The sequence below is a fragment of the Anser cygnoides genome, chromosome 2, assembly GCF_040182565.1.
Source record: "Anser cygnoides isolate HZ-2024a breed goose chromosome 2, Taihu_goose_T2T_genome, whole genome shotgun sequence".
Classification (NCBI taxonomy): Eukaryota; Metazoa; Chordata; class Aves; order Anseriformes; family Anatidae; genus Anser; species Anser cygnoides.
In genome coordinates this window covers 17,791,484-17,816,151 of record NC_089874.1, presented here as the reverse complement: position 1 = coordinate 17,816,151, position 24,668 = coordinate 17,791,484, and the positions used below count along the sequence as shown (strand labels likewise).

The following is a 24,668-nucleotide window of genomic DNA, read 5'->3' as shown; positions in this document are numbered from 1 at the left end:
CTCTGGACTGGGGATGACAAACTGCTTTCCGGGCAGCTTTTCTATGATCAGGAACTACTATGTTGTGATCTGTTGCCTCCCTCCAATTCTTGTTACTCTCAGGCAGGGTTCCCATGTGTTTTCTTTGTTTACTTATCTCCACGGCTACATTCTACCTTCCCGTTGTGGCAGCAGGAACGGGAATAGCATAAGCAATGCACTGTGACCTTGTGGCCACCCTCCTGTTATCAGAGTATGGTCTTCTGACAAGCCATCTGTGATATGGCCTTATCAGAGCAGAGGCCTTCTGCTCTCAGCTTTAAGGTCATCAGTGTTTAACAGTTTTGCTGCTCTCAGCTGTTCTCTTGTTCTTTTTTTTTATTCCTCACCCTGTCGTTTTTATTTTGTTGTTGCATTTACATTGCTGTTAATTAATTTCTACCAATCATAATTGCTCTGTTGCGGCCTCAGCATTAGCAAAGAGCCATCCCTGCAAGAGGTTAATGCAGAACTACGGGTCTCTAGTATGTCTCTCTTTCAGATGCATATACCACTTATAATCCGATACTGCACACTGAAGTCTTGCTTGTACTTGTGGAGTGATAATTTAATGTGCAAATGTACAAAACAATGTTTTAAATAAACTTTAATGGTATCAGATTATCACTGCCTGTGTTTGTCATTTAAATCTTCAGCATTAGTTTAGCTGTCATCTCTTGTCAGCAGCAATTTTATCAGAAAAGCACAGCTGACAGCAAGGAGGGATTGCCCCTTTTGGTGGCGTCACATTCTGATGGTCATGCCCATTGTGGGACCATACGGTCCCTCAGCATGTTACTCCACTGAGACAGCCTGGGAAAGGACCCTCTCTTCCCCTGAAGCAACATCAGATGGGTGGAAAACTAAATGGGGTGGATCTACGTGAATTGCCTTTTTTATATTGTTGGGAGAGGTTTCTGCCAAATCAGCTGGCTGACACATGTGGTTGTTATCGTCTGAGTGCTAGTGGAAGGCAGCAGGGAGATGCACGAAAGCTAGGGGAGGCAGCACTGTGGCTTTGCTGATGCAGATCTGTGTAAGCAGGTGTGGAACAGTGCTCTTTGTGAGGAAAGGAACAATAGTGAAGAACAGCAGTCAGCTGAAAGAAAGAAAACGATAGTAAACAACCAAAAGTAATTGGTGTGAACATGGAAAGATAGCACAAGGTGGAGAAAAAAAGATGAATATCAAAGAAGAATTTCTGCCATATATAGATGTGCCTGAAAGATCTTCATTTAGATTACATTCTAACTGAATGTGAGTAACAATATTTAGGTTATTGATACATATCTTAATTTGTAAAAGTTTCTTTCTACATGCTGTGTACTCCAAGTTCCTGAAAAATATTTTAATTACTTCAGGATGGCATCTCAGGTAGTGGTTGTAAGGGCTGTCACCTTACTGACAGACAGCCTTGCAAACTCCTTGGCCATTGATTGTCTGTGGGGCTGACGTGTTTTTAACACCTTTTCCTTAAACACCAAAGTTAACTTCTGATCTTGAGCCATGTAGACTCAACTGTAATAGGGAACATGAACTTTGGATAGGTCTGCCATATAATGGTACCAGAGAGGGCCTAAACAGGCTGGGTTAGGTACCAGTGGCAGCTTGGAGCTCAGAACAGCTTAACGGCCTGAGTGTTTTTGATGTAGCAGCTCCAGCAGGCTGTGTGGCCGGCATTTGGTCTGGAGAAGAGGAGGCTCAGGGGAGGGAGACCTTATTGCTCTTTACAACTACCTGTAAGGAAGTTGCGGGGAGCTGGGGGTCTGCTTCTTATCACAGATAACCAGTGATAGGACTAGAGGGAATGGCTTCAAGGTGTGCCAGGGGAGGTTCAGGCTGGAAATGAGGAGACATTTCTTATCAGAAAGAGCAGTCAGATATTGAAACGGGTTGTCCAGGGAGGTGGTGAAGTTACCATCCCTTGGGGTGTTAAAGGAAAGGTTGTATGTGGAGCTCAGGGACATGGTTTAGGGGGTGACACTGGTGGTAGGGGGATGGTTAGACCAGATGATTTTGGAGGTCTTTTCCAACCTTAATGAGTCTATGATTTTGCTCCATGTCTAGGGGCTACGTCGCTGCTGCTGCCTTCATAAGCAGCCCTTCAAGCACATCTTGCTCTGGGCACCGCACGACTGCAGCCTGGAGGCAGCGTTTAACCCAGCTCCGCGCTGTAGCCGCGTGTTTGACCAGCCATCCCGTTATTTGGGCTTTAGATGACGCCGGCGGCGCCACCGGGAGACGCGGGGCGAACGGGCCGGTTGCTGGGCGGCCCGCTTGTGAGGCAGGCGGAGCGCTCCGGAAGCTTTTCCATCCGCAGCCGCTTCCGAGGGCGCTCCGGGGCTGGGCGCTGCCGGCGGCGGCAGGGGGCGGCCATTTTGCCGCCGAGCGGGGCCCTCCTGCTGCCGGGGCCGGGAGGAGGACGAGGGGCTTGCGGTGACCGCCGCCCCTCGGGAGGATGTTTTCCTTCTCTACCGTGCAGCCTCAGGTGGGGACGGGAGGGGGGGGGGATAGCGGAGAGCAGCCGCGGGCCGCGCTGCCCCTTCGCGGTGCGGGGATGGCGGCGTTTAGGGGCTGTGGGGATCGGCTGGAGGAGCCCGGGTCGTTTTGGGGGGTTGAAGGGGGAGCCTGAGGGGGCTGCGGGGCGGCAGAGCCGCGCCGGGTGTTGCTGTGGGGGGGTGCATCGGGAATCGTGGCTTGGGGTGGGAGAAGAGCCCCCCCCAGACCCCTCGGTGTGTGGGGGGAGAAGGGTCCCACAGATCCCTCGGTATTTGGGGGGGTGAAGAGCCCCACAGACCCCTCAATACCGGGGGGAGAACGGCCCCACAAAACTCTTGGCATAGGGGAGAGGAGGGCACGGTAACACCTCGTGGAATCAGAAGAGAAGAGCTAACCTATAGGTGTCATTTTTTATTACTCATTTCTGTGGTGGAACCAAGGGGGTGTAAGCTAAAGTGAAGTTGTGCAGTTAGTTGTCACGGGTTGCTGTGGAAGTTAAAAGGAAACAGCTTAGAAATGTGGTGAGGTAGTGAAGGAAAAGTTCTTTAATTATTTGTTATAGAAATGAGTCCGGATGCAACCGGAAAGGCATCTTTCATCAGTCAGTGGGTAGGATGGGACTAGCGGGTTGCACGGGCTTTGGTCTGAGCCCGTGTTTTTATCCTCATGCTTTATGCTAGCAGGATTAGCGTGTTACAGTGTTCTGCTGTGGGCTTTGACAGTGCCTTCCAGATGCGGGGACCGTGTTAATTGCTCTGCTGGTGCCCTGAAATTGAGAGGAGGCGTGATGCAATTCTCAGGAATGTGTCACTCTGCACTTTTGTAGTGGGAAATACATGAGAAGGCCTTCTGAGTCATTAGGGTGCTAGCTTTGGCTCTTGCAGGCTTTATAGTTTTACTGCAAGCTTCCGGAGTTTAACTCTGCACAACTGATTCTGAGGGACTTTTCACGTCATGCAGCTTTGTCTGTGTTCTTTTTATTCTTTTGTATTCGTATCTATGGTATTTTATATGTTTTGTAATCACAGCAGGGGCTTAATCAGGAATTGCAAGGCACTGTTCCAGCAGCAGGAGCTGCAGCCCAACTCTTGTTACCTAGTGACACACGCTGACACCGGGGCGTTTTGGAAGTGTTGCAATTACTTGGACCCTGTGTTCACAGCAGACAGAGTCATCTGCTAGAGGAGGAGCCCTGATACTGGCACACCTGGGCATCTGTACTTATTCATAAGATGGTGTTGCAGGGACCACTGAGTGTTGCTGAACGGCAGAATTAACTGTGATACACGTGTGTGCTTTGTGCAGGCTAGGTTGGTTCCTAGCTATGTTGCTACAGTGAGATCCCAAGGGATAATCCTGACATTCCTGAAGGGAAAGTATTAATTATAGTAGCAATCTTGTTTCCTTACTGTTCTAGCAAGAATCCATAAGAGGTTGTCTGTTATTTTTTTTGTAACTGAACATTGTGTTATATGTGAATTGAGGACAGTCTCTGTGTCACCTAAATATTGATGATCTGTGCCTGCTTCTGTATTTGAAAAATCTAGTGATTATTTTCTTTAAACTATTCTTGTGTTTGAAAACCAGGAAACGTAGCCTTTATTTTCCTCATCCAAGTTTTGTGAGCTTCTAGTTTGTCATGCATACTTAAGCTTTTTTTTCTATAATTAGACGTGTCAGCTAACACTGTAGTGTTGAAACTAAGAACGTGTTGTTTATTATGCAATCCTCGGTTAAAAGGCAGAGTCCAAGATACGTAATTCTAAGTTGTGGTTTGGAATAAAAATATGTTTATAATGTTTAAATTGTTTAAAGGAAACTTAAATCATTAATTTATTTTATTTGCACAGGCTACTGTTCCTCTGAGTCACCTTATCAATGCCTTTCATTCACCAAAAAGCTCCACTACTACTGCCAGCACAGCATCCTTACAGCCTGTCCAGAGGGACTCCTCGTCAGAGCATGATCCTCAGAACAGTGAGGTACTGAAAACCTTTGGAAAATGTGGTTTGCTTATAATTGAATTCAATCTGGGTAATACCAGTTCAAGTGAATTTCATGTTTGACTCATTTTAAAAAACAATGTAACGGGACTAAATGCAACAGACTCTTAACAGATAGAATATAACTTTATCGACAGAATTTAAGTCAATGCTTTGGCAGTAAGAATTGTACAAAAATTCTGTATTTAATTAAAAAGAAAAAAATGCAGCTAGTACCTGTCTCAGTACTGATTTACAAAGCTGGAGGGGACCTGTTTCCACTTAATGCTTTTTGCTGGAAAGTAACAAAATACCTTTTCTGTTAATAAACCTGTTATTATCTTTTCAGCCTGAGTTCTAGGAAAGTGTTTCATCACTACTTTTGAGAAAACTGTCTGAAACTTAAAACTTGTTGAGGGATTCTGGTAGATTAAGTAACATATTTGCAGGCTTTTCTTTTGACATCAGCTCTTGTTCTTAATGCTGAAAATACAGAGAGTGCAAGGTAGAGTTAGATCTTGCTATTTTTTTCATACTTTTAAAAATAATTTCTTGGGATGTTATGACTAAGATGATTATGAGGAAAAACATGGAGTCTGTACAACTAACTACCAAAATCTGGAAATTGGCATGGATTCTGTAATTGTACTTGTTATCCTTGTTTTGTGATTCTTTATAAATATAGAGGTGTTTGCTTCTGGTGATAAGAAGCAATTTCAGCAGGAGACTTGGATTTTTGCATGGAACTAAAAGCATGTTTCATCTATTCAGTTTTGTATTTGTCTGTCTACTCCGTAGGAGAATCTGCCCTTTAATTAAAGAGATTTTTTTCTTTTAATTCTATCTCTTTAATTCGTCATGTACTGGTTTGTTTCTTTCTATCATGACAAAAATATGAAAACAATAATTTAAAAAATTGCTACCAATGATAGGAACTTTATTTTTAAAGGAAGTTCTTAAAACAAGTTCATATATAACTATATATGAACTATATATGAACATATATAGTATATGAACATATATATATAGAACATATATAACTATATATGACTATAATAAACCTAAGTTTAAGTAAAGGTTAAGCTCAACTTTCAAGTCACCAAATATTGACACAGTACGTGCAGTTGTAATATCGAATAGAGTTGAACTAACGGAATGGCAAAAGTCGTCATCTGAGGTCACGAAGTCTCTATAGCATGAAGTTAAACCTGTATGTGGGGGTAGTAACATCTTCTGAAGGGTCGTAGAAAACATTTTTCTGTAGAGTTTTCTGTGGGTTTATTTATTTATTTATTTAAAATCTTCTTACACCCATCTCCCCCAGTAGTATTTCAGTAATTTTTTAAACAATTACTAAGCTGATGTAGGAAGGCTTGATCTACTCCTTCACACCATGTGTAAATGGTGTTTAAAAATCTCCTTTTTTCTTGAGTAGAAGTGGTCTTTAAACAGAGTACCATGTTTATAGTTTAAAATTTTCTTAAACTTTGAATAGGGTGATATTGTAGATGCATCTAGAAGTCTGCTTTAAAATGGCTTCAGCTTTTGACATCTTGTTCAAGTGTTTTTCATGTAAATCTCCTTGTTGGGAATCTAGTCTCATCTTAAAAGTAGAACAACGTAAAGCTTACATAAAAATGATTTAGGAAAAATGAAAATATAATCCATAATGTTCTAACTATCAAATTAAATTTCACTGCAGAAACATTTTGAATAGCTTGTCATGTAGTTACTTCTTGGTTAAGAAAACATTAAGTCTAGTGCAGAGGGTTGTATCGGGAGGCTAATAGGTACTTTAAATGGTCCAAGCCAATAGGAAAAATGTTTTTATAAGCATGTTTTTAAAATACCTATCTGAAATATACAATGTTAAAATTACTTTAATCAAGATCACTGCTTTCATAACTGAAGCAGATGCATATTACCTCTTGCTTTTTTGTAGTTTTTGATTTTTTTTTTCTGTAAGGAATTCCAGATCCTAGCTCCTACACTCTTCTAAGTACAGACTTTTGCCCTTCATTGTGTCTTCCCACCTCATGGCTTTTTAAGGTTGAACTGTGGGTATAGTTTCTAAGCATCTCGTCTTCAAGTTTCTGCTAAATTTGCTCTACCGAGTTTTTGCAGGAGAGAAAAAGAGGTGGTGTGGGGGATTTTGTCTTTTGCCTACTTGAGTGAAATAATAAGTGGATATTACTTGTACATCTCCCCCCTCACACCCTCTAGTCTCTGTCATAAGTATGAGAACGAGTTGGAAAAGAGCATTTTTTTCCTGTGCCTGCTCCAGCTATGGGAGGTATTAAAAGAGGGAATTGGGAAGAAAATTTACTTGCCACAAATGTACTCTGCTAATGAAAATGTCAATGTATGCATATGAAAAAGTTACTTTGTATTGACAATAGCAAATGTTCTTTAATTGTTTCCTTTCATTGTTCTCTTAACTTAAGAAATTGTTGTTTGTCTGAACTTCTTGGCTCAATGCAGCACTTACATTTTACAATTGACTTTGTTATTCTCATTTCTTCCCATCTAAATTAAGTAAATTGTGAACACTTATCTCTGTTTTGCAGTCTGTATTTAATTTAAGAGATCTGGGATTGTCTGATTTGAAACCTAACCAGTTCAGAGAACTCGTGAACAGGCTGCTTCCTGGCTACTACACAGAAAACAAAGTCTCTTCGCCATGGCATACATCATACATCTCTGCTGAGTCCTTCTTTGAAAATAAACATGGTATGTTTTGGAGTCAAGTGCTAATGAGAATCGATAAAATTAAATTACGAAGGTGAACACTGTGTTCTTCCGTAGTTTAATTTCTAGTGCTGTAGGTAACTCATAGTTCAAAAGTGTTTAATAAAATGTCTTGTTAAGAGACTAGTAATATCTTGTTTATTGTGTGCAGGCTGTCTCTAGAGTGGCGCTTCTTGAATCATGGGATTTTAAAAAATTATCTTTAGAGATTTGAACTCAAATTTTAGAATAATTTCTTAAATTTCAGACTTGAAGTAGGTAGTTGTTAAATTTGTCTAAACTCAGCTGTAGCACAAGTGCATATTCTATTAGTGATGAGTCTGAGCTATGAATTTTGTCACCCGTTTGCTTCACCAATAGAATAAATCAGATTTTGCTCATCTACTAGCATAACACATTCATGAACATCTCCAGTTTACATAAAGCTATTCATTTTTTCTTTGAAGCAACGCTACGTGAGCGCTAAGTAAAAATGAATTCGGGATGGCAGACTATTAACTGGCCATGTAGAGTATTTCATTGCTGGAAAAAAATGAAGTGTGTTTCTTTAAAGATGTTTTGTTGGGATTAGTCTTAAATACAGGCAGTAAGGGCATCATAAAGATCCCCAGAAGTGTGTTAGGAAAAAGATGTGTGTATTTGATGATTGAGATACTGCCTATGTGGTATTGCAGTTGGGAGGAAGAGCAGAGGACTAATGTCTGAGGGCTGGTAATGGGTTAATTTGTTTCATTAACAGGTTCTTAAAGGATTGTGCTAGAATAAAATTCATATTTAAGAAAGAAAAAATAACTTGTGTGAAAAGTAATGTTTAGTTGCCATAGGTCGTGCTTACATTTTGATACTCTATTTCTACAGGTTTCGGGGATGTCTTTAGTGCTTTGCGCACATCATGTTTGTACAGACGGCATCCTAATCCCCTCCAAAATTTCTCTTCAGACCTTAGGTGTTGGCCAGGTATGAAACAGTAAACTGTACTTTTTCTTTATAACATATTTTTATTCTGGGAAGGTTTTTTTTTCATTTTGTTTTAAAGAGGACTAATCCAGAAAATATTACGTTTCCAGAAAGAACCTTTGAATTGGTATTAGCACTGTAAATTGTGAAGATATTTTTTTGTATTTGAGCAGTATATTTCCAGAATTAAGTCAGTAATCATGGTGTTACTAGAGAACCTTGTTCAAAGATGTCAGTATTTGTGGATAATAGTTTTAAAAGATGACAGATGAACTGGCTACTTTTGAATCAAATCTGTCGAATCTGGTATTCATCCGCATTGGTTTTCTAAGGTATTTCATGACTTGTTTAAACCACTTCTGGATGATGGTGGTAACAACAGGGCTGCTTTAGCAAGAACATAATCAGGAGCTCAAGGAGTTCAAATACTGTCATCTGTTTAGCTCTAGACTTTGTCTGGCTACTAGGTTTGGTTTGTGTCCCACAGTTATGAGAGAGATGCTGACAAAATAGAGATGCCCCATCACTGGGCTACAAGAAGGGTGCAGATTGTAGTACATTTAAAGTATGGGAAAAGCTGAAGGATCTGAGGCTTTGAAGTTTTTAAAGGTTTTAAAGTTAGCAGAAGAGACAGCAAGAGGTGATCTTCTTGCCAGTGGAGCCCTATTAGTTACCCTTCTCTCTTGCATCTTGAAGAGGCAGCAGTTAAAAGTAAAAGCAAAGGAAATTTCAGGAAAACTGTAGGAAAACTTTCACAATGAGAATGATTAAGTTCTGGAACAGTTCCTCTGGAGAGGTTATCTCCTGAGCTGTCTGATCTGATATTGAAGTTTGTCCTTTTTGGAGCAGAGATTGGACAGAATAGCCTCCAGAAATGCCTTTTATGTGGTACTGTTCTATGATAATAGAAGCCCTAGTTACAATTAAACATTTGACTGCCATTGGTGATTATCTAAGAACACATTAGTGAAAGATAATATTCCTGACTTCCATGATTTATGTGATTACATCTCCATCACAAGGTTTCCTTTGTGATAGAAGATGACCTGTAGTGCTATAAACTCACTATATTTAAATGGTCACATTTCTTTTGTCAGTTTCTAACAACACGTCTAAGCTGTTCTAGTTCTCTTCAGGCACCTTTTTAGCTGAACTTTTAGACAAAGCTTGTCTTAAAGCATGAATCTTCATTCCTATCCTTCTGGATTAGCTTTCAAACATTTCATGTTTGTCAGCATGTCTGGATTTAATTCATGTGTATGTCTGTTCTGTTCCTGGAGACAGTGATGACAGGGTTCACCAATTAGCTGTAGTTCACAAAGTGAGCTCCTGATTATTTTCACAATAAAAATATTATGGAAAAAATGCATTCTAAAACATTAAGTAGCGTACTTGACAGTTCAGATTACAAGTGTTCAGGGTTGCCTAACACAGTACTAAAATGTGTTGGTTTATTTATACAGCTTATTTTTATTAGATCCAAAAGTGTCTTCATACAATTTTGTGTGTGTGTTTTTTTTGTTGGTCAGGCATCTTAAATAGATTGCTGTCTGCAGTTCTCTTCTCTTTCTACCATGAATATTTTGGGAAGATTATATTTGCTTTGATCAGGATAAAGTCTTTCTCATATTATAGTTTTTGAAATTTCATGTTTTCTTGGTTATTGCTGTTATTGTAGTGGTAGTAATGGATAGTTCTAAACTTTCTGTTTTTAAAGTTTACATACAATCACGGAGCTTTAAGACTTTGCGATCAAGAGCAAGACGTTTGCAGTCAACATCTGAACAATTCACCGAAACAAAGAACTCACTTCCTTCACTTTTGAAGGTAAATACAAGGAGCATTATCCAGTTGTACAGGGCTTATTCAGACCATCTCTTTCTCTTGAATGAATCTCCACAATTTTCCAAAAGTGTTCTGTTTTACTAATGTAAAAAAATTTCTTAACTCTAAAACTTGAACTAAATGACAAGGTACCATTTTTCTTACTAATACACAATTTGCTTCATATGTCATGACGATAAAGATAGTTTCAATTTTTAGGGTAGTAATTTAGATGTGAAAACACTGATTTAGAAATAAAGTTATCTGTATTCTGTTATTGTAGCTTTGTTTAAAATAACTTGGAGTCAAATTAAGTATTCATTTAAACAAAAAAATACAATTAGTTTAACATAAAAGAACATTATTTTAGGTGATTCAGCATGTGATTGATGCTTTAAGGATATACTTATTTGTGGCAACTATCTTTTTAAGATGCAGAAATTTTAAGGTGGATGTTTTGATGGGTTAAAATCTCACTTGTATACACTTAATTTAGCAATTAACTCTCCAGACTTGGGGTAGCCAGGCACTTACCAAAACCAAGTTAACTGAGGCACTCTTTGCTTCTAATTGGTTGTACAGAAGTCAGGCTAATTAAAGCATGTTCTTATTTTATTTTTAAAGTTTCTTTGAACTCTCCCATTCTTTCAGGCATACATGATTTATTTAATCTATGGTCTAGGTATACAATGAATGAAGATACACAAGAGCTAGTTCTGTGCAATGTTGCTCTTAAATTTGGTAGGGTGACCAAGCTCTATCAAAACTATACTTCGAAGATATTTCATGTTTGGAAATAACCTAAGTTGATTTCATGAAGGAAAAAGGTTAAGCTAATAACTCCCACTAAATTCAGTATACAAAGCTAGTTGTGTGCAAGGCTGTCTTAGGCTATGTCTGTCGTTTGGGGCTCTGAACATTATCTGCTTAGAGCGAAAATCAGGATGACCCTGCTGGCACCACAGTGATTTAATGCTCAAACTACTACCTCTGTTGTCTAATTCTGCAGCACCTGAATTAGATGCTTTTTCTCCCCCTCAACAATGCTGTTGAGGTAATAAGGCAAATATATATATATCAAAACTGAGTTTACCCTAACATTGTTATGGAAAACATTTTAGGGCTTTATCCTGAGAAAGCGAAGAATTGATGTTGAGAACTTGGATACGCTAATGAAAACAAAAAACATCCCAGAGGCACAGCAGGATGCTTTTAAAACTGGTTTTGCAGAGGGCTTTTTGAAAGCACAGGTATTCCTGCAAAAAACACTTGGTAAGTTGTTTTAGTTCACGTATTTTGTTTTTGCATTCAGAAAGTGGTTTATTCCAGCCTATTTTAAAATCTTTTTGTTTTCCTTTGCAGATTCCTTAAGAAGATCACGTTTGCTTTCTTTCTTTCTCTTTGTTCTTTGTTTTTATCTTGCTATATATTCCTCATTTTTACCTGGGAAAGGCTCTTTTTCTGATGCTGGTAAGTTAACTTTCTTTTTAAACTCTTTTACTTGTGTTGTACTTCCAGTGGGTTTAGCTCAAATTAAATGTGTTTTGACATGATTGTTTTAGTATAACATTTCAGTGTACTAATGAAAGAGTTGTTTGCTGCTTTTGGCTACAGTCTTTTAAATGGTAATGTTACAAAATGTTTATGAATACAAAGTTAGCTTTTAGTGTTATTTTCTTTTGATGAAACAATTGCATGGAACCAACAGAGAAGTCTGATTGTTCACAGATTGTATTTGTCTTTGAATTTAGATGATGTGTTACCTAGGTCAGCGTAGGCAAAATGGTTTGATTTTTATTTGTAGTCACAGCCTGGTGACACCAACACAGTTGGTGTTTGCATGGCCAATTGCCATCATGAAAAATCTGGTGGAAATACAAGAACGATCAAAGGCTGAGTTAATGCAAATGGAGAATTTCAGTTTTGTGTTGAGCTGTGATCTGGTCTCAAGAAGATTTTCGTATGTGCAGAAACATTGAGGGCAAACTGGTTTTGTGTACCTGTTTCTGGATGCAGAGCTTTCTGCGCTACAAATAACCTAAAAGCACTTATCACTGAATTAACTGAAAATAATTTAAAGATTTTTTAAAAATATGTTTTATTCTTGCTTACATTTGTAAATGGAAACATTGCTTTTTAAAAGACCAGGTATAAAGGTGGAGGCTTAATATATGCATTCAAGTACAAAGTACAGTCTTGGAACAAAATGACTTCATGTGTGTATTTTGCTCTTCCTCTTCTGCTGTTTGCTATTAGTACGCTTTCGAACATCAAGTATCTTTGATGCAGCAGTTGATCCAATCCAGCTGAAAAATGTTACCTTTGAGCATGTGAAAGGGGTAAGTTCAAAAGTTAATTGTGTGAGAATTCTTTTTGAATCATCTTTGTGAGCCTGAAGAATGCCTTACTCTGTTAAAGGAACTTCTTTTTACAAACTGTTTAAAAAGACAGATCTCTCATATTTGGATATGCCTGAAATCTTAAAATTGAAATGAACAAAGATATGAATGATAGAATAACATTTGCCATTTTTGTGAAGTAGAGAAGCAGTGCAATCATGAGTAACTGACTTGATTGCTTTGCTTTTCTCCCTGCCCCCAAGCTTTCTCAAGGTGTTTGAATCGAAGCAGAACTGTATACAGACTTTTCTCCAAGGCGTAACCTGTAGTCTTCTTTGACTTTTTGCGTTTGTTTTGTATTTGAAAGAAAACCAGTTCAGTTTTAAAACCTGGTAATTGCATTTTCACGTACTTAACCCGGAGTGCTTGAGAAAGAAGCCTTATGTATATTTTGACTACTCAACACCAGGGAGGTTTTTAGTACTCTTATTTTATATCTTTGAAGCATTTAATACTTTGAAAAAGGTGCACTCTCAACTTGTTAAATTTTTGAAGGCTAGAATAGCAAATAAGTTGAATTGTGAAAGTCAAGCCATAAGTATGTAGGTTGATGTTTATTTCTGTTCAACTGTTCTTCTGCTGTTGGTAGCAAAATGAGGACCTTCCCCTTAGATAAATACATAGCTTTGTCTTTTTAACTAGTCTAATATCCTGACATAGGACTTTTGATTCCATATTTATCTTGTTGGTCAGATCTGGTCTTGAGCTGTTCAGTTATTCCTTCAGTTTTATTAACTTTATTCTTTACTGAGTCATGTAAAGGGTTGTAGGAAATAGGTTAACTTGTAGACACTTCATATCAACACAAATTGTGATACAGTTTTATCTCCTCTTTCTGCTATGTATTTTTGTTCATATAAACTTGTCTAAGTCTTTAATACAAAGGTTATTTACAAAAAGGATGGAATATTTTATAAATGCTTATTGATATTTCTTGGCATGTTTTTAATATGTAGGTTGAAGAAGCTAAACAAGAATTGCAGGAAGTTGTAGAATTCCTGAAAAACCCACATAAATTTACCGTACTAGGAGGTAAACTTCCAAAAGGTGAGAACCATTGTTCAGCAGATGTGAAAACCATATGTAGCCATGGCTATGTTTGTTCTATGTTGAATGACTAATTTACAGCCTTATCTCTGAACATTTTTTTCCTTTGGGGAATCAAAAAAGCGCATGACCAAAATGGTAATAAATACCACTGTTTCATTTACTTTATATTTGGGGAAAAATAAACAGTAAAATAATGTTTAAATAAATTATTAAACATTTAAACATGTATTTATTTAATTTAGTAAATAGTAAAAAAATGTTAGTGGTAGTAGATTTCCTTACTTGTTTAAAGTATTTGAGGAACAAATGCCGCCTCAAAGAGTGTTGTGAAGTTTCTTTGGGGATACTCTTAAATGAGGTGCTTTCTTTGTTTAAGGCAGTTATGTTGCATGCTTCCTGTCTTACTGTCAGTTTCCCTATGTGTAAAAATTGGTCACCACTCTTACAGAGGATTTGAGGTATCTGACGTGTCACTGAGCACACATAGGATTTCAAAAATATTTACTGATAAATTTATGTATAACTGGTATTGATATATTTTGGAATAGAGCTTGATGTGGCCTAAGGTTTTCTAGGTCTCTTCTTTTTCTTTTAGTGTCCATAGAAGGATATCTTTTTTAAAAGTTAATAGTTTCCTGTGACCAAATTTTTTAATTCTGTTTTCTCATTTGAGAAGTATATATATGTAACATAAAATTAATATAAATACTCAACCAAGATAATGCAAAAAAAATTCTCTAAAAATCTTCAAGTTTATTAATCTTGAAAAAAGAATCTGACAAATTCCACCCCCCACCCCCATTTCTTGCTGGTAACCTTTTAATGTTTAAAAGAAATGTAGGTGATTATCCACAATTGATTTTTCTCATGTGCTTAAAAATCTGACAGACCACAGCATTGTGATATACAATCCCAGGTCAGGTTGCAGACAGGAATGACTTCTTCCTTTCCTCTCTCTGTTAATAGACCAAACACTTTCTTATATTTTTGTTAGACTTGTGTTATCTTGGTAAACATCCAATATGAAGAAGAGACTATTAAGGATTCAGGTGCTAAATTCAGTGGTAACTTTGTGGAATAATTCTGGTTTCTGCTTTTATTTAATAGTCTTACAAGCCTTTTTTGTCACTGTTTAAATGTGGTTCAGAATGTATCTAGATCTTTTAAAGGAAACTACTTCAAACTGCAAGTAATGAGCAGTACCTGAAACAGGATGTTAAGTTTTCTGAAGCAAATGTAAATTTCTTTTAATGCATGGAAGACACATACCTGTATAATAAGACTGTGTGGTTTTGGTGTTTTTAATGTGTTGGTGACTTTTTTCTTACTTATTTTCTTTTAGGTATTTTGTTAGTTGGACCACCTGGAACTGGCAAAACTCTTCTTGCCCGAGCTGTAGCTGGTGAAGCTGATGTTCCATTTTATTATGCATCTGGGTCAGAGTTTGATGAGATGTTTGTTGGTGTAGGAGCTAGTCGCATCCGGAGCCTATTCAGTACGTTAAGTATTTGTGGTTTTGAAATCTTTTAACATGCAAGATTAAGTAATCAGTGTGTACGTGACTTAGATTTCCATGAGCAGCAACTAACTGTAGAAACTTGCTGGTGGACAGAATGCAATTGTAGCAAAAACTGTAACTTACAATACTCTGGATGAGAATAAAAGTTATTTAATCAGAGCTGTAATGTTCTATAAACCAAATGGATTTTCTTAATTTGTCATTTAGCTATTGTAAAATGTAAATCACCGTAAATTGAAAGTAAATATAAAATTTAAGATAAAAATAGTGCTAACCATTTCAGGTATTCCCCTCATTTTTATATTGTCTCTTTTTTCTGAATTAGAGCTTTAGTATAGTATCACAGCGTAGCACTCACCTCAGGTTTCCTTTTGCACTCCCATCAACAGGCCCAGAATAAAGGGCTTTATAATAAAATGTAGTTGTCTCTCCCGTGCAAACTATCAACCTAAGCAGGTTTTCTGTTTTAAATGTTTAAATAAGTAATAATACAAAGGGTGTTGGGGGAGAGTCCAACTTCTTTTATGTTTAGCACTTAGTGTCAGGCACTGATAATGTAGAAGGTGCTTTGCATTTGTGGAAGAAATGTGGCTTTCTTCATCTGGAAGGGGAACAAAATGTAGTGGATGTGTTGCACCTTAAAATGTGCTTGTCTTTCTGTTGATTAAAGAAGGTTAGATAGCTGACTTGTAATTAATAGTACAGATGTGTCTAGCTGGATGAGATGAATTGCATCCTGGTGGGAATGTACAAGTCTGTCATCTTAAAGTTTACTATTGCTTTTTTATTTTGTTGTTAATACTGGTAAGCTTGAGGGTGGTGTTTTTCACTGTCAGGTAACAAGCATGCTCTATTAAAATAAGTTAGTTAAAAATAAGACCCATAGCATTTCACGTTATTTTTATTTGATAGGTTGTTTTGTACCTGAGCCTGTGAAATAAACTGTTGTATGAGTTGATAGAAGATAGGATGACTTTCTTAATCTACTGCACTAGTAATTTTTTTGCACCATAAGAATATACAAGCTGATACAGAGATGAAGAACTTGCTTCTTTGCATTGCTTCATTTCAAAAATAAATTTTATTCTGGAAGGCTAAAATTGGGATGGTTCTGGTGATGCTATAACACTTGTATTTCTATTACTCTTACATTATGACGAATCCTAAATTACATCATATGTTTTCTGCTATTTGTGTGGTTGAAGTGTCTTTCAGCTGTTTTTCTTTTGTCAGGGGAAGCAAAAGCAAATGCACCATGTGTTATATTTATTGATGAGTTGGACTCCGTTGGTGGGAAGAGAATTGAGTCTCCGATGCATCCATATTCAAGACAGACCATTAATCAACTTCTTGCTGAAATGGATGGGTAAATATCTGGATTCTGAGGGCATAGAAGGTGCTCACTGGTATTTTGAATATTTGCATGAATTTTTCTTCTTTGACAGCATTGATTTTTTTCGTAACTTTTAAAAACACTTTCAAGGATATACATTTAAAATGACCTGTGACAACTTTCTAGTATTTGTGATTCATTCTGTATAAAAACACATTCTTGGCCTTTTTTCATACAGGTTTAAACCTAATGAAGGTGTTGTTATTATTGGTGCAACAAACTTCCCTGAAGCATTAGATAAGTGAGTATAATGCATTGATCATTTTTATGGTATGTATATGAAAAAAAAAAAAACACACAAAAAAAAAACCAGAAAAACCCCACCCCACAACAATTTTCAAGAATTAGTGTTACAGCTGGAGATTTGTTTTCCCTTGAAAAAGTTTGTATTGATGCTTAAAAGATCAAATTAAATCTCAAGAAATAGGCAACCTGCTTCTAAATATCTAAAACTTCTGCAAGTTTTTCTACTTAGATTGGTTACATTCCTTGTTTACCATGCATTTCAGTAGTTGCTGACAATAGTAGTTTACCTTATTTACAAATACAAAACCACTTAAAATTGGTTGGTAATAAAACTTTCATCTGACTTTATAGATACAAATAAGGAAAATGCATTCTTTGCATCTGCGCACCAGACATGGTCTATATAGATGTCTTTAGAAAGATCAGGTGGATTTGTCTTCCTCATATCTATTAGTAACAGTTTACGGTGACTTTTTAAAGCCAATATATTAAATCATCTTTTTCCTTTAGTGCTTTAATACGTCCTGGTCGCTTTGACATGCAAGTTACTGTTCCCAAGCCTGATGTAAGAGGTCGTACAGAAATTCTGAAGTGGTACTTAAATAAAATAAAGTATGATCAATGTAAGTAAATACACTATTGTAATTATCTTTTTATATAACTGTTCATACTTGATCAACCCACTGATGTATTTTGTCCTTTATTTCAATAGCAGTAGTGTCTTTACTATGTATCTTAGAAAAAACACAAGAATTGTCTAGTACATTGTGTTATGACAATTTTCTGAGGCAGAGTTTCTTTCCAGCCCCCAACAGGGTCATAGTGTCTTAAGCATTACACTTCATTTCTTCTAAAGCTGAAAATTGTTGTTTAAACAGACAGTTTTTAAAATAATGATTCTTGTTCAGAATTTGATCATTCCTTGTTCATGATACAAGATTTTTTCAGGAACAATATGGACCCTAATGACTTTCTTTCTTTTTCCCCACAGCTGTTGATCCAGAAATAATTGCACGAGGCACAGTAGGATTTTCTGGAGCAGAGCTTGAGAATCTTGTAAATCAAGCTGCCTTAAAGGCAGCTGTTGATGGAAAAGATATGGTAACCATGAAAGAATTAGAATTCTCCAAGGACAAAATTCTAATGGGTAGGATTTTTACATACAAAAGACATAAATACGTTACAGCAGTTTTTTGTGTGATTAAAACTTTACAGAAGAAGAGAGGTTTTTGGTGTTGTTTTTATAAATAATCTTCTGCGTGGTTAATTCTGAATAGCATTTGAGACCTGAGATTAGTATGTTAAAGCTAGTATTAAAGACATTCATTAAGGCTTATTTGATACTCTGTCAAAAATGACGCATGTTGTACGTGAGCCTAGAGGCAAGACGCGAGTTTGATTTCCTCCTACTCCTCTGTTAGGAATAAGTGGAGGAGAATAGATGACCAGAAATCCAGAGCTAGATTCAACTAAGTTGCCATGTGGTAATGCAAAACTTGGAACATCTGCAACATACAGACCAAAATCTGGTCTGTTCATGCTTGAGAAAGGAAATGGGATTTCCTCAGATACCCAGAGTCATTTTGATGTACTCCTTTAAAAGGAGCTAGACTGCAGCGTATAGTTAGGTCTATTTTAGACGTTAACTAACACTCATTAAGTGCAAAATGTTTACAAGTAGGATATAAATTTTACTTGCATGCTGTTCCACAGCTACTTTGTACTCTTGAGTATGTATGATCTCTGTATCATCGTGGTCAGCTGTACGAATGAGTTTGTTTCCTTCCTTTAAGGGCCTGAACGTAGAAGTGTAGAAATTGATGAGAAAAATAAAACCATCACTGCTTACCACGAGTCTGGCCATGCTATCATTGCTTATTATACTAAGGATGCAATGCCAATCAACAAGGCTACGATCATGACACGAGGAACAACACTCGGACATGTGGGTATTTCTAGAATTTATTGTTGGTGCACTGTTAAGTGTTGTTGAGAAATTTGCCAACAATGTTGTTGTTCTACTTAGGTTGTAATGCATGTTGGGATATATTGAAATTTTCAGTTTAGGCAATCTCTTGGAAAGCTGGCTTTCTTTTCTGTGTGATACAAGTCTCTCTTCATTTTTTGAAATATGATCACATTTGCTTATATAATAATTCAGATATACGAGGAAAGAAATGTTTGATTCTGCTGCAGATAAAACAGCACTCAAGAGCAAGACTTCAGATGTTCTTCAAAGGACCCAAAAGTAGCAGCACTGCTCACCTGTATTTTTAATACAAACATACTTTATCAAGTTGTTCTTTATCCCATGTGACTTTTCCTAAACCTAATTGGTTACCTTCTTTCTAGCATAGATATTTTTAACTTTCTGTCCAAGTACTTGGTAGCTACTGTCAGGATAGAGAAACTTGTTTTCAGTATGTCGGTTTCTTCTGAACTTTATGCAAGTTAATGGATTCAGATAAAGAAAACCACTGCTCTGAATCCTCCAGGCAAGAAGTTAATTTGTGCTCAACTCAAATGTAGGGAGTAAGGAGAAATGGATAGAATAGATTGTTCTGTTTCTGGTCCTACTTGTAAGCTTGTGGTGTTAGGTTTAAGTAGCTTAATTTTATGCGATGATCGTGGCCCAAAGGAAGCTATTTCACCTGGTAGACCAAGCACCTCCCAAGCAAACCTGATGAGTGCATAGCCTAGTAGGCAGCCCAGGGCATTCATGTTATTGCATTTATATCCTCTTCAGATTTGAACAAGAATACTTTTCAGATTATTTCAGTGTTTCTTCTGTTTGTTTTGTGACCATGGTTCTGTATCTTCCAGGTATCTCTGCTCCCAGAAAATGACCGATGGAGTGAAACTAGATCTCAGTTGCTTGCACAGATGGATGTCTGCATGGGAGGAAGAGTAGCAGAAGAGCTCATATTTGGAAGTGATCACATCACAACAGGTCAGCTGATCAGTAGTTAGAATCTCTGATCAGAGCTTATGGGCAGAAGTGTTTAACCTGGTGTCAGTAATTAACTTAAATTTGTTTGCTCTCTAGGTGCTTCCAGTGATTTCGACAATGCTACTAAAATTGCAAAACTGATGGTGACTAGATTTGGAATGAGTGAGAAGGTAGCGTGTCATCACTTCGTAAATACTGATAGGGGACACAGAAATGTTCTGGAACTGGCTGTCAGTGATGAGAGGCAAAGTAGTTCTGCTGAAAAAGAAGGTAGTTCAGGCCTTATGATTGGCCCTGCTGTAGAGAACTTAATGAGAAAAGCTGTCCATTTGACAGTTTAAAAATCAGCTTGCAAGATCTTCACCTCAAAACAACCTTGAAACTTTCTAAAGTCTACAGGAAAAAAAAAAAAATCTAAACCCAAACTTTTTGGAATGGAGGATACTCTTAACCTGTAGGGCAGGGGGAAGGCGAATGCTGAGTTTTGTATACTTCTTAAGAAACCTTTTTAGTTATCATTATTTTCTGTTAAGTGCTAGTAGTCTGAAGTTCTTGCTTTCTTTTTGATTTTCTTTTTAAATAAGAAAACACTTCAGGTTTCGTACTATGACCTGGGGAAATAGAACTCTGCAGTGACTATGCAGTTCATGAATATGCTTCTTGTTTTGCTGAGTCTGTTTCAAACACTTCAGTAAACATTATTTCATTTGTTTGTATGTATAAGAAATGGGTGCTGAACTTACAGAGTATTTTGTGTTATATTGCAATAGTGGCAAAAAGATTTTTTGTTTGTTTGTTTAGCTTGGTGTTATGACCTATACTGACACCGGAAAAGTTAGCCCTGAAACTCAGTCTGCAATTGAACAGGAAGTAAGAACACTTCTGCGGGTAAGATTCTCCCCTTCACTCTAACACATTTCTTTTGAAATGACTTGAGCATCAGCTCACTTGATTACTGAATTTGTAATGTGTACCAGTGAGAAAACATAGGTGGTTGAAAGTAATTCCCAAGTATTTAATGTAGCTGCAACTTTGAATCTCTTCGTATCAAAACTTTTTATAAATTGTCATGCAGGAGCAGTGGATAGCAAGTTGATGGTGTTGGGTTCTTAGTATGTTCCTTAGCACTTCCTCTTGTGTAAACACAAGGATTTGTATTTTGCCTGTTTAATTCACAGGAAAAAAAAAATAACACTTTTTTTTTTTTTTAGAACAGATGTGAATGTTGTCTTTTCCTCCCACATTTCATAACTTGCAGCTAAATCATTTTGTGTAAAAACAGAGAAATGGCCATATTAGTTCAGATCAGAGAGTCATCTGGTCGGGTATCCTGTTCCTCGCAGGCATCAGAATCAGGTGCTTAGGGAAGTTTATATCATTTAATTATCTTGGAACTTCCAGATCTCTGTTCTGGTATTTGGAACTAGTTTGGTACAGGTGGGAGAATTATTTATGTCCGATAACATCTAAACCATTAAAACTTTTTTGCTGAAGCTGTTTCTGAACTGACTTGGTCTGTCTGTGTAGAACTAAAAGTTAAAATTGAAGCTAATAATGCTGCCAGTGTATTTCTACTTGAAGCAACTGATAACTTGTTGGGTACCTTTCAGCTTTGTAAAAGTACATCATACTTTGAGAGTTTGATAACCTTTTGAAAACTTCAGGCTTTGAGGGAATATTTCTTGAATGCTGTAACACTGTCCGTAATGTAACATTTAATATATTTAATAAGCACCTTTTCAGATCTTGTAAGTCTCTATGTCATATGTAAAAATACTCAGACTTGTCTCTGGATTTTATTTTCAGTTGTAACTTTTGCAAAATGCAGAGGTGGCATACAGCTACATTTTCTTGAGCCATTAAGGCAGCTAGGTTTTAAATCTTTGTGGGATAGGAGCTGTGCTATGTGAGGCACAACTTTAAACATGAGCTGTATTCACCCAGAAACAACTTTTTAAATAGAATATTCCCGTTACTTTTGTTCTAAAGTTGTATAACCTTCTTTTACCTTCCCTTTTTTTTTTTAATATCAGGACTCATATGAGCGAGCAAAGAACATCTTGAAGACTCATGCAAAAGAACACAAGAATTTAGCAGAAGCTTTACTGAAATATGAGACTTTGGATGCCAAAGAGATCCAAATTGTTCTGGAGGGAAAAAAACTAGAAGTAAGATGATGACTTGTGTGATACAGTAACTGATAATCTGAAGAATGTACATCTAGCAATGCAGTAGTCTTAAGCAGCATAGCTTTTTTTCCCTTCCTGATGTGTGTATGGCATTAGTGACACGGTAAGATTCTTCTGTCTCTTGTGAGCTTCTGTTACTTATCTGTTGTGTCTCATCAGAATAAGACACAAAAATAAAACAGGTTCCTCATCTTCTGCTCCATCTACTCTTCCCACAAGAAGTTATTCAGAAAGATAAATCTCAGGGTTGAATTCAGTGTTTTGGTTTCGTCAGTCGTGTTGAAGCTGAGAAGAAAAATGTGCAGATGTACTGGTGTGTTTTGGCATAGGTTCCTGGGTCACACCATAGCAGGTGCGCTTGAAGTGAAACCCCGTAATATAATAGGGAATGTTTTATGGGTAGTGACAAATTGACAAGTAAATCAGTAGTATGTAGTCTAATGCTCATAATCTGTTTTGAGGTTAGAGATCACTTTTAAAGAAAACTTACTTAAAAATGTAACAAAATATCCGTATAAGTGAAGCAGCTACAGAGTGCATCTCTATTAAAGGGAATTATGAGATTTCCATGTTAGACTAAAATATTAGTGATTGTCTTCTCAGTGCTCTTGGGGTTAGAATACACACTTATGTCTGGGAGAGGAATTTTGATGCAAAACCAATAACAGGCTAAACATGTCTAAACCTCTTTGGACCATGTTTTGGGCAGAACCATGGCAGGGATAAGAGAAATACCTGTAACCTCTGATGTGCTGCTGACAAGATTCTTTAAAAATTTTTATTACTGCAGTAGATGGATCTGATTTGATAACAATGCTTTTATACTGCTGGAGATTCTACAGAATTAGTTTCTGCTAATACTATGTATGAGCGTTTGATAATCCAACAAAGAATTTCTTCAAAGAGGACAATATTGCTCACTAAAAAGTAGTTCAGAAAATGTTTGAAGCATGTGTTTCAAATAACATTCCCAGTCCTGTTCAATAGAACTAGGGAAATAAAACTTTTTTTCCAACACTTACAAGAAACTTCTGGAAATTCTAGGCTCGTAATAAAAACCAGTTTCCAATCAAGTAGAAGTGTTTGCTAGCAATTATATGCCAGTATTCTTCTGATCCCATGGAACTGGTTTTTAGGAGTAACACAACTTTATCATAATCTTTCTGTACAATTAGTTGTAGACTCCTGGGAATATAAACTTCTGTTGCAGAGAAGGCCTTTGTTATTACGTTAATGTTGAAGGTTAACATAGTTGGAGATGAAAATAGTTGGGCCGGTGCCAATAAGTGTGAATGGAAATTGGTAACTACATTTAAAACTAGAGTTAACATATTTTAGAATTTTCTGGGTGTAATGCTTGATTATAGCCTGGTTTTCCAGTAAGATCACGTGTTTTTTTTCTTTCAAAACTAGGATAACTTTCTATTTGCTTATTTTTCCATTGTCAGCTAGTGTAGTGACATCCCCGTGCAGCGTGGGAGAACTTCCAAACGTTATAAAACAGTATACCAAATGCCTAGGCTGACTAGTTACAGTTGTACATGTATTTTAGAAACATGCCAATGGAAACAGAAATATACTGCATATTTGGCATCTGTTTTTGGAATAATAAAGGTTAAATTTAATTATGAGCATTGTTTTTTTTCCTTTTATTTATCACTGTATATTGCTACAAAATGTAATACAGAGTTCCCTACTATGTAAACTAAGGTATTATAAAACATTTGAACCTGTAAATAAATTTAATAGTTATGGCAAAGCTTCACTCTCTAATGATATTTCTGGGGAACATTCTCCCTAGAAATTCAGGCCTCTTTTTCAGTACGTGCTTCAGTAATGGGATTTGGATGGGAATTCTTCCAGCTAAATAATGTAAATCAGTATTAGAAAACAAACCCCTTTCACTTTTGAAGTCACTAAAATCTGTATCAAATGATCTATTTTGTGGCACAAGTCCTGAGCTCTAACATCTTTCAAATGTTGCTTGCTATATGTGAAGATTAAAACAGGCGGAAGACCAAATAACAAGCTGGTTTAAAACTGTTATCCCTTGTCCTGTCACTATGCTACCTGACTCCTTCCCAATCTTTCCTCTAGGTCCCCCTTTTAAGTACTGAAAAGGCTGCTAGAAGGTCTTCCTGGAGTCTTTTCTCCAGGCTGAACAACCCCAACTCTCTCAGCTTGTCTTCACAGTGCTCCAGCCCTCTCATTATCTTTGTGGTCCTCCTCTGGACTCTGTCTGATGGGTCCCTCAGTCTTTCTAACGCTGGGGGCTCTTGAGCTGGATGCAGTACTCCAGGTGGGGTCTCATGGGAGTGGAGCAGAGCAGGAGAAACTTCCTGTGACTCCTGGCTGTGCTTCTTTTTATGCAGCCCCACATATGATTTGGGCTTTCTGGGCTTCAAGGATGCATTGCCAGCTCTTGTCCAGGTTTTTCATTGACCTGTACCTCCAAGTCCTCCGCATGGCTGCTCTCAGTACACTCATTCCCCAGTCTATTTTGATGTTTGGGATTGCCCTGACCCAGGTGCAGCACCTTGCACTTGGCCTTGTTGAGCTTCATGAGGTTCACATGGGCCCACTTCTCAAGCCTGCCCACGTCCCTTTGGACGGCATCCCTTACCTTTAGAGTATCAACTGCAGCACTCAGCTTGGTGTCATCTGCAAACTTGCTGAGGGTGCACTCAATCCCACCACCTGTGTTAAAGAGGATATTAAACGGTACCATTCCCACTGTGGATCCATGAGGGACACCGCTAATCAGCGATCTCCACCTGGACATTGAGCTGTTGATTGCAACTCTCTGGATGCAGCCATCCAGCCCCTTCCTTGCCCATTGAATAGTCCATCTCTCCAGTTTGGAGACAGGGATTGTTGTGTGGGACTGTGTCAAA

At 37.4% G+C, this 24,668-nt stretch overlaps 1 protein-coding gene across 1 annotated transcript; it reads left to right on the top strand.

Moving 5' to 3' along the window:
* Positions 1-2,303: 2,303 nt before the first annotated feature.
* Positions 2,304-23,405, top strand: YME1L1 (YME1 like 1 ATPase). Its single transcript, XM_048048471.2, has 19 exons — positions 2,304-2,506; positions 4,368-4,499; positions 7,067-7,229; positions 8,106-8,204; positions 9,922-10,031; positions 11,150-11,300; positions 11,391-11,498; positions 12,285-12,367; positions 13,384-13,474; positions 14,820-14,972; positions 16,230-16,362; positions 16,568-16,630; positions 17,146-17,258; positions 17,627-17,782; positions 18,429-18,580; positions 19,459-19,585; positions 19,682-19,755; positions 20,387-20,473; positions 21,619-23,405. Exons 1-19 carry the CDS (start codon positions 2,477-2,479, stop codon positions 21,760-21,762), a joined length of 2,169 nt encoding a protein of 722 aa, XP_047904428.2. The 5' UTR covers positions 2,304-2,476; the 3' UTR covers positions 21,763-23,405.
* The last annotated feature ends 1,263 nt before the right edge of the window (positions 23,406-24,668 follow it).

Bases quoted from the DNA above. Each gene is read 5' to 3' on its own strand.
- YME1L1 (XM_048048471.2), top strand. From the start codon at position 2,477: ATGTTTTCCTTCTCTACCGTGCAGCCTCAG. The intron at 17,783-18,428 runs GTAGGATTTTTA...CCTTCCTTTAAG, and splicing joins CAAGGACAAAATTCTAATGG to GGCCTGAACGTAGAAGTGTA. The intron at 20,474-21,618 runs GTAAGATTCTCC...TTTTAATATCAG, and splicing joins AAGTAAGAACACTTCTGCGG to GACTCATATGAGCGAGCAAA.